The sequence below is a fragment of the Lates calcarifer genome, linkage group LG7_1 (assembly GCF_001640805.2).
Source record: "Lates calcarifer isolate ASB-BC8 linkage group LG7_1, TLL_Latcal_v3, whole genome shotgun sequence".
In the NCBI taxonomy this organism is placed as follows: Eukaryota; Metazoa; Chordata; class Actinopteri; family Centropomidae; genus Lates; species Lates calcarifer.
The window spans coordinates 12,242,194-12,251,011 of NC_066839.1; the positions used below are offsets into that span (position 1 = coordinate 12,242,194).

General features: G+C 42.6%; 1 protein-coding gene and 1 long non-coding RNA gene across 21 annotated transcripts in view; one reads left to right on the forward strand and one right to left on the reverse strand.

Moving 5' to 3' along the window:
* Positions 1-8,818, reverse strand: part of flvcr2b (FLVCR heme transporter 2b) — a 68,778-nt gene that overhangs the window by 40,888 nt on the left and 19,072 nt on the right. For 3 of the 20 annotated variants that reach the window (XM_051071882.1, XM_051071892.1, XM_051071889.1), the window contains exons 1-2: positions 3,914-4,843; positions 3,084-3,225 (exon numbers count right to left, since the gene is read on the reverse strand). The exons of 6 other annotated variants lie outside the window; for them this stretch is intronic. In XM_051071882.1, the coding sequence (XP_050927839.1) occupies positions 3,084-3,225; positions 3,914-4,564 (793 nt within the window). In that variant the 5' untranslated portion in view covers positions 4,565-4,843. Of the gene's footprint in view, positions 1-3,083; positions 3,226-3,913; positions 4,859-8,818 lie in introns of those variants that run through there. 11 more of the 20 variants (XM_051071890.1, XM_051071891.1, XM_051071894.1 and 8 more) reach the window with 9 other exon arrangements.
* Positions 7,782-8,818, forward strand: part of LOC127142662 (uncharacterized) — a 21,135-nt gene continuing 20,098 nt past the window's right edge. Inside the window, exon 1 of the long non-coding RNA XR_007813620.1 lies at positions 7,782-8,262. This is a non-coding gene — a long non-coding RNA (uncharacterized LOC127142662). The remainder of the gene's footprint in view (positions 8,263-8,818) is intronic.

The window sequence follows — 8,818 nt, forward strand, 5'->3', positions numbered from 1 at the left end:
CCGCCAAACTTCTTCTCTCACATCTCTTTGCGCACCGTTTATGCAAATCACCAAATCCTGGGACTTTGTCTGCCCTGCTGACTCACAGGCCTGCTGTGGGGCTACAGATGGTCCAGCCAGCAGGACAACCCTCACACATGGCATCTTGCATGTATGCGTGAGGGTGTGCTGAGTGTGTGTGTGTGTGTGTGTGTGTGTTTCAGTATATGTGTCATATCATGAAACTACCGTGGCCAACTGGTGTGAATTATCTTTCTGGAATAACCGGCCATCTCTCGGTAACCGGTCCATCACATGACCTTAAGTGGAGGAAAAGTCGTGTGCGTGCCGTACAGGTGAATGCCCAGGTGAATCTTTAGATAGAAAAAGATTTGTCTACCGAGCTGTGTGATGTCGGTGAATCACAAATTTGTGTGTTTTCTCCCTGGCATATCTTATCTTTCAAATGTACGGTTTTGTTTACATTAAATTAAACGAATTCAGCGATTCCAAATACGTGGCTGGGACTGCCGGAGGGAAATGAATACAGTAAAAAAAAGGTCATGAGATGATTACCAGGGTAAGAAATACACCTATTTGCTTTCTTGTTCAGAGACAGATTTGAAGATCGATACCACACTCACATCTACATGGTGATGGTTAGCTTAGCCTAGCACTCAGACTGGAAACAAGGGGAACAGCTAGCCAGGCTCTGTAAAAGGCTTTTTTTTTTAAAAAAAAGCCACACTTCTAAAGCTCACAAGTAACCTTTATGTTGGCTAATTATATCTTTTTTGTTTAATCTGTACAAAAAACAATATTAAGTCACCGTGTCAGCCAAGTCTAACACATGACACCCTAGTCAAACAACAACTTGTTTATATAATATGTTAATTACTGAGCTTTAGAAAAGCTGGCAGGAACATTGTTATCAACTTTGAATAGAGCCACACTAGCTGTTTCCCCTTGTTTGAACTCTTGTGTGCTAAGCTAAGTTAACCACCCAGTGGCTGTTGCTTTATATTCACAAGTAAAAACCAGGCTCAGAAACCAGGCACACTGTCCAGCTGGTCAAATGAACATAGTCTGCATTTCAAGGTGCGCTTTAAAAACAACAGGAGACTGTGGTCAAAATACAACAGTGACAGTTTAGTCAGTCTGAACGTTGTGCATGGTACTACTATGGAATGCCTTCACAAGCATCCTTTTGTGTTTCTGAGCGCTCACGACCCCCCCCTCCCTCCCCCTACATGACAGGACAACGGCTATTTCATGAGACTTGTTCCTCTCTTGCTGCTGCTGCTGCTGCTGCCCAGCCTGTTGTTCTCGATAGAGGAGTTCTACTACATCCTTACAACATGGTTCACTGTCGACTGTATCCTGATCATCCACTTCAGTTATCAATCTACCTCCTCCCTGAATGACACAGCACATGAATCTAGTCTTCTCAGGGATAAGAATCGACAGACAAACGAATGGAACTACAGAATGCGAGGTGCTAGGTGTGTAATTAAAAATATAAAAAACTCTTCTCCATGTATTGAGAAAAAGACAAAGAGTGTCGAATGCATGGGTAGCAGATATAAAGCAGACTACAGCTAAGCATTTTCTTTGACAGCTCATATCCTGTTTGTCGTGTAAAGTCACGCCACTTCCTCCTATTAGAAATTGCTAAGTCCTTTACCATAGGCTTTCTGTTTTCGATGCAACATTTAATTTACAAACCAATACTATTGATTTTTCTGTGCTGGAGCACTCTTGTACTTTTGTCCCCGTTCCCGTGACATTTCTCCTGACCTTACTTGTACCACAATAGTATCTGTTTTGTCTTCCCTTCAGGGAGGGTTTTGTGTTGCGAATATGCAGGTCAGCGCTTTTCTTATCAACTGAATGGTGCTTCCTGTTAGAGAGTAAGTCTGCTGTAAATTAAAACCATCATCAGGTGGATCCACTGAATAGCGAAACCCCAACGGCCCGGCTAAAAGAGGTGCTGACAAAAGGCATCGAAAAGTCTGAGTATAATGGAGGAAAGTATAAGATGTGGGGAAGTGTAAAAGCTCAGTGAATGAGGTGACAACGCCCTTGATTTCATTCATTTCACTCACTTGACTTCTTCATTGACTGCTTCACCTCTTTATCCATTCACAAAAAAAGAAGCATTGACTGCACGGTGCAGTAAAATCAGTTTTGATTTAATCTGCATTTTATGTAAATCCGAAAACTGCCGAAACTGCAAAAAACGTATCACCCTAAATGGTGTCTAGTCGTGCAGAAAGTTTCAGTTTTTATCTGCAGACGTTCCTCCAAGATATCTGTCACTACTCCAATACGATGGAGGTTAATGGAGCTTCTTTTGCACTACACAAAGCAGTGAGAAATGACATTTGAAATACTGAAGAATCCACAGACTTGAGTAAGAACTGTTTTCACAGTTCTTCCTGTTGAAGAAACAGTCTCATTGACAATTTTAAAGTGTAGTTTCTCAATGCTCAGAGCTGCACAAACCAAATATATTCACTTCCGTTGTATTGAGGCGACGGGACATATTTCATTGATGCACATCTCAAAACTTTGACACGTAAAACCAAAAGTACCTGTGCAGATACATACCTCTAGAAGTAAAAGAGGAAATCATGGCCAGATTAACCTGCTTGGGCAGATTTGTTATTTCATTATTATGTCATTTCCCTTGTTTTCTACGACTGTTACTCAGCGTCTTTGTATTAGTTTGTCAGAAAAATAAAGCAATATGAATCTGTTAACTTGGGCCCAGACAATAATGGTGAGTATTTTATACTAAACAATCACATGGTTATTACAGAAAATAACTGTCAGACATACTGATATTAAATATAATTGGCAGTTTAAGGCTTACAGTACTTCTATGATTGAGTGACTCTACCTCGCACCAGATTTTCTGTGTGTTAACAAATGTGTGATTAATTAAATTATGTAGACAGAAATTCTAAATATATGATAAACCTGAGGTTTTTTTGCCCCCCTGTGAAGTTGTCTGCTTTGCCCAGCTGGTAAGTCAGCCATGGAGAAAATACTAGTTTTGTTATTTGGGCGGACTGACCCTTTACGTGCTGCATTCATCTTACCAAAGACAACGAGGATAAAGAGTAAGGTGGCCACTCCTGCTGTGATGTAGAACATAATGCTGATGTGGTGAGCCAGCTCATCCATGTCGTCCACATTAGGCACCAGGATAGGAGGCACGAGGAACCCGATGGCAATACCCAGCTGTGAGACAATGAACACACACGTGTAACACAAGTTAGGGAAACAACTCAACTGAGATGGGTAAGAAAAACACACCAAGGGCCACAATATTGTTTCTAAAGTAACATCGAGTCACGGTGGCTTGAAAAAATTTTGCTTGTAACCCCACTGTTGCTGACGATATTCTAAATCTCATACATACAGACTGAATGACACCACAGCATGTGTATTTAGAAGCCATTATTCCTTGTTTGATACACTTTAAAGTGCATATAGTGATTTAATATTAATTATTCATTGTTCTACTATTGAAACAGACCAAATACATGTTTGTGCCCAAGAGAAAACCAACCCAGAAAACCATGTTATTGTTATATTACTACCAAGTTATGTTGGTATTTGAACAGACATTAACTGCATCTATGTCATCTGACTGCCTCAACACAGAATTTCCTGACTGGGACTGAATGGTTTTACATTTAAACCTCTAAACAGACCAAGTACGATGCGGTGGTTTCAGCAAACAGTTAACATAACTTTCTGAGGCCTCTCACACTGAGACACTATAAGTCCTATGTGACTCTGGCATCCAGTGCATCCCTGCATAATCTACAGACAGCTGTCAGAGAGTTTGTGGCTCTGTATGTGTCACCAGCTGGAGAATCAACAGCAGAAATCAATGATGATTGATTAGATATTATAGACAAACCTGGTTTCCCAGAACTCCTATGGAACAGGCAGTGGAAACCTCTTTCTCTCCAAACCACACCGAGGCAAGGTAAGAAGGGATACCAAGGACAAACACTGTGGCTACTGAGCACACAAACTGGCCCAAAAAAGTGATGGGGAACAGACTGGGACTCGCACTACCAATTTTTATCCACGCACCAATGCAGTTAAAGGCTGAACCGACCAGGACGACATCTCGGATACCCCTGTTGTCCAGGAGCCACAGGACGGGCAGAATCAGTGGTATGTAAGTGAGCAGATATATCATAGACAACCAGTCGATGGCCAGTGAGTCTATGTTGTAAAAGCGCATGAAGATGTTGCTGATGATGCCGTACTGGAGCCACATGAAGGCATTGCTGGCCGAGACGGCGCTGAAGAGAAACAGCATGAACCAACGACGATGGTAAAGTTTGGTCTCATGCTGCGGGACCAGCTCAGCGCGATCGCCTTGCAAAGCCTCGACGTCTAACCGGGAGCCAACAGAGATGGCTCTGCCCAGAGGTCCTGGACTCCACTGCAGCGAAGCGAGGCCCGGAGCAAGATTCTTTGCAGCCTTGGACCGCGGCCACTCTTCGCCACTGAGTTCAGAATTTGCATGGTTGCCTTTCAAAGTGTTGTTCTGTGGCATTTTCAACTGTCCTAAAGCGTGGGCCCCCCCTGGAACGTGAGAGGTGAGAGGTCTCGAAGGTTTTCGCAGCTTGCGTCCTAACAGCTTGCTGTCCTGTGTGCAAACTGCTTGTTGCACAAAGATGCCAGAGAGCGAGCACAGCTGGAGCTACTAATGCTTTTACTTGCGTCCTCAGTCCATTCACAGCTCAGTGGATGTGATGGCACTGGGCCTCTACACCACATGTCCACATATTTATTACCTTCAGTCCTGCCATGTGATGTTAATACAGGGAATCTTCCACTTCCACCTAAACCACTCCCACCAACTTGGACCCTGCGTTCCCTCTTTAGTAAACTGTCCAAATGTCAGTGACCCTAGAAAACTAAAACAAACCTATTTCATTTCTCTGTTGAACTTTAATGAACTCTCTTGTGAAATGAATGTGAGAAGTTGTTGCACAGGGTTAATGTTTCCAAATCCTTGCTACTGTTTGCCTACAGATTCCTGTACTACTATATAACCCAACTATATAACTCCAATCTTGTTGTACTTTTAGTATAATGACAATAAAGGGCATTTTATATAACTATATATATATATATATATATATATATATAACTATAACTATATTATATATTACAACTTTTTAGTGTCAGTCGTGCTTGAGGTGAACAGCTATCCTAAGCCTTCAAAGACACTATGAACAACCAGACATGGATGTGGCAATAAAACGATGTCCCAGCACTGAGTGATGACTTTTCAGTGACATTTACTTGCAGCTGATGTTAGTTGACTCAAGTGTTGTTTGTTTGCTTGTGGGCTTATATTAACTGTGGCATGATGCTGTTCTTTGCGCTCCTGTCTGCTTCTTTGTTTGCTGATGTGAATTTTAGCAGCTTACTGACTGTTGTTTTTGTATGTGTGTGTGTATGTGGACACATTTTCATAAAAGTACATAAAGATCTGTCTGTGTGCATCATTTGTGTTTGTCATCCTTGTATTTGATGTTATATTTCCAGTTTGTTTTTTTAGGTGTTTCCTGGGCCAAAGTCTGGAAAAGCAGCTTCAGAACATACCTTTTCGGTGTAGCACTGACATAATGGCATTAACTAGGTGAACTTTATTTTTTCCTCACTCACAGCTACACCACCCCGAGCATGCTCCAACTTGTCCAACTTCCTTTGCTGCCCTTTAACTTTTGCCAACATATTTGTTGATTTACACAAATTTGGATCCTTTTTTAGTTTAGTTTTTTAGTTTTGATTATATATTATTATAGTTATGATTACTATCAGAGCTGTGGCTGAGAGCACCACCTGAGGACATGTTTAAAGAAGAGGTTGTTTTCCTTAACTATGAGCATTTTAGGAACTCATGGATGCATCATCCACGTGATTCATGCTGATGAATAATAGGTGACTTTGAGCTCACTTAGTTTCATGTATGTGCACAGATCTGTCACTTTACTGAGTTTAACATGCTTATAACTTGATGAGAGAATTTGTTTTGTTTTCATCTTTCATTGGTGTAGTTTGTCTATGGTGATTCCAGCAACAGTGGTAAATCTTTGCCTCCTCTTGCATGCTGTGTAGCTGCTTCACTGTGAGTTGCTCCCATTCATTCCCTCAACATTCTCCAGCAAACAATGTTGCGCCTCAGACGCACAAGAGAGGCACTGTGGTGGTCTGAACGTGCGTAATTGCGCAAACGTACCAAATAGATGTGGGGGACGTCCTCGTGATTAGTGATTAGTGGAGCTATTAGTTTAAATGAGTGATCAAGTAGGCGATTGGCTAACTTGACCTACTTACTGACCAGAGGACAGTCTGCACCTTCATAGCCTACCTGATTCCCGAAGACACCGATGGAGCAGGCGGTGGACACTTCATCCGAACCGAACCACACCGACGCGATTCTCGACGGCATCCCGAGGATGAACACCTGCGCCAGCGAGCAGGAGAACTGGCCCAGGAAGGTGATGGCGAACAGGTTGGGTCTGACGCTGGCCACTTTGATCCACGTCCCGGCACAGTTGAGCGCGGTGGCCACCAGCGCGATGACCCTGAGCCCTTCTTGTCCAGGAGCCAGGTCACCGGGAAGATGAAGGGAATGTACGTCAGCATGTAAATCATGGACATCCAGTCTATGGTGAAGCTGTCTACGTTGTAGAACTTCATGAAAATGTTGTTGATGATCCCGTACTGTATCCATTGGAAGGAGTTGCACCAGCGAATACGAGCTGAACAGGAGGACGATCATCCAGCGCCGTTTGTACAGGCGGGTCGGTCGCTGCGCCTCGACACCGTCCCGCTGATCGTGACCGTCCTGCGCGCCGAGCCGCGTCACCCGCCTCCAGCTTGGCATGGTTCTTCGAGTCCGCTTCAGTTTGATCTTCGTAAAGTTTACTGTCTTCTAACGTTGGTTTCTCACTCATATTAAACCACGTTCTTCTGTATGCTCACAGAGTATAAAGTTTACATCAAAATGCTGCGGGTCAAATCACTGCAAACTGAAATGAAAGTGGCTGAAATTCGCTCTGTTTCATGGGTTAACACTCCGATACAGCACAGACAGGCCTAAAACTTCATGTTGCCACTTAAAAGGAGAAGTTCAAGTTTCAAATCTGCCACTCTATTGGTCTGAACAGTAGATGAGAAAAGTAGTGAAGGCTCTACAACTCGGCAGTTTGTGCGGCCACTCTCGATCCATTAACTCATTTCCTCCCCCGGGGTTGAAGTTAGTTTAGTAGAAGAACTTGCGCCCTAAAAGCCCGTAGAGTTGAAATAATTTGAGGTTACCGGATAATGTTATGAATTGAATATGATCCTCTCCGGGTCGAGTTTACCGAGTGTTGACACGTGTAAGCAGCGCCCGTTGTGACCCCCCTTCACCCGGACCTAAAACACCGCTTTGGGATCCTGCAACAACTCGGTCAAGCTCCAGACAGCAAGGGCGGAGTTTCATCAACTTCTTGTTTATGGTGCCTGTGTCGGCGCTGTGACACTGAGACATCCGACACTGTTAACAACCTGTAATGGCTATTATTCCATATCTGATGCATTAACAGTAAATTTGTTGAGGAACTTAAATAAATAAGCCCATTTTAAACAGCTTTATTACAACTTCACGTCCTCGTTTTAAGAACACTGCATTCAACAGGTCATTTATTTCAACCACCAACTGTGGAACAAGTGAAATGAAAAAGACATTTAAAAAAAGCCTCAGCTGTGGCTTAAGAACAAAACATAATTCATATACACACAGGATAGGCCTGAAAGATCATTTTATGTGCTTTATAACATAAGCTACTGTAACTTTGTCTTTCACATAAGTAAACAGTGCCATCTAGAGACACTCTTTATCAGAGGAATAACAACTACCTGGTTTGTCACATGCAGCCCTCCCTCCCCTCCCTCCTCCCTGTTATCTGCATCAGTGCAGACATCACACACCCTGCTGTACCCTGGCAAACAAAAACAAAAAAAAAACAAAACAAAAAAAAAAACTGCACAAAGACATGTCTATAACAACCTCTCTGAAGGTCAGAAAAGTTGACCTCCAAAAAAGGCATTACATGTAATAAATATCTCTGCTGGCTCTCCTCACATGAAAAGCAGTAGGTACACAAGGCAAGACCCCTTTGAATGCCCATTCCTCACAGCACGGCCATTTTTTCTTTCTTTTTTTTTTTCCTTTTTCTTTTTTGGCACCCACAGGTTTCTAAGTCTATTTTTTTAAGGATCTTGATGGTACATTCTGTTTGTCCACAATCAAATCTGTCAAAAGCTCCTGAGCATTATCGATCTACATTTACACACTGAAAACACAATAACACAAGAAACTCCTAACATGACAGGGTGACAAAGGTCCTCTCTATGACACTAAAAATGAGCAATTTACAAAAATATTAACTGAGTCACCTGAACATACAGTAAGTTGGTCATTTCACCCAATGTAAACATAGACTGGTTGATAATTCTAGCCATCAAGACATTTAAGTTCACATACAGATCACTGATATTAATCAGACAGCAAATAGATGAGTAGAAGCAAAAATAAATAGTTTTGAATACTGCATGTTACAGTTTGGGCTCCATACTGTCACTGTCTGGCAGACGTATCAGCCTGTCATGTTTCTTCTCCATCAGTTTTGAACAATGGTTAACAATCATAGACACATCTTCAGTCAGTCTCTCTCTCCATTGAGGTCAGTCATCTTGTTTTTCACAGCGCGTCTCAGCCGTCCCTCCGTCCCGCCCGGTCAGGTCAGTG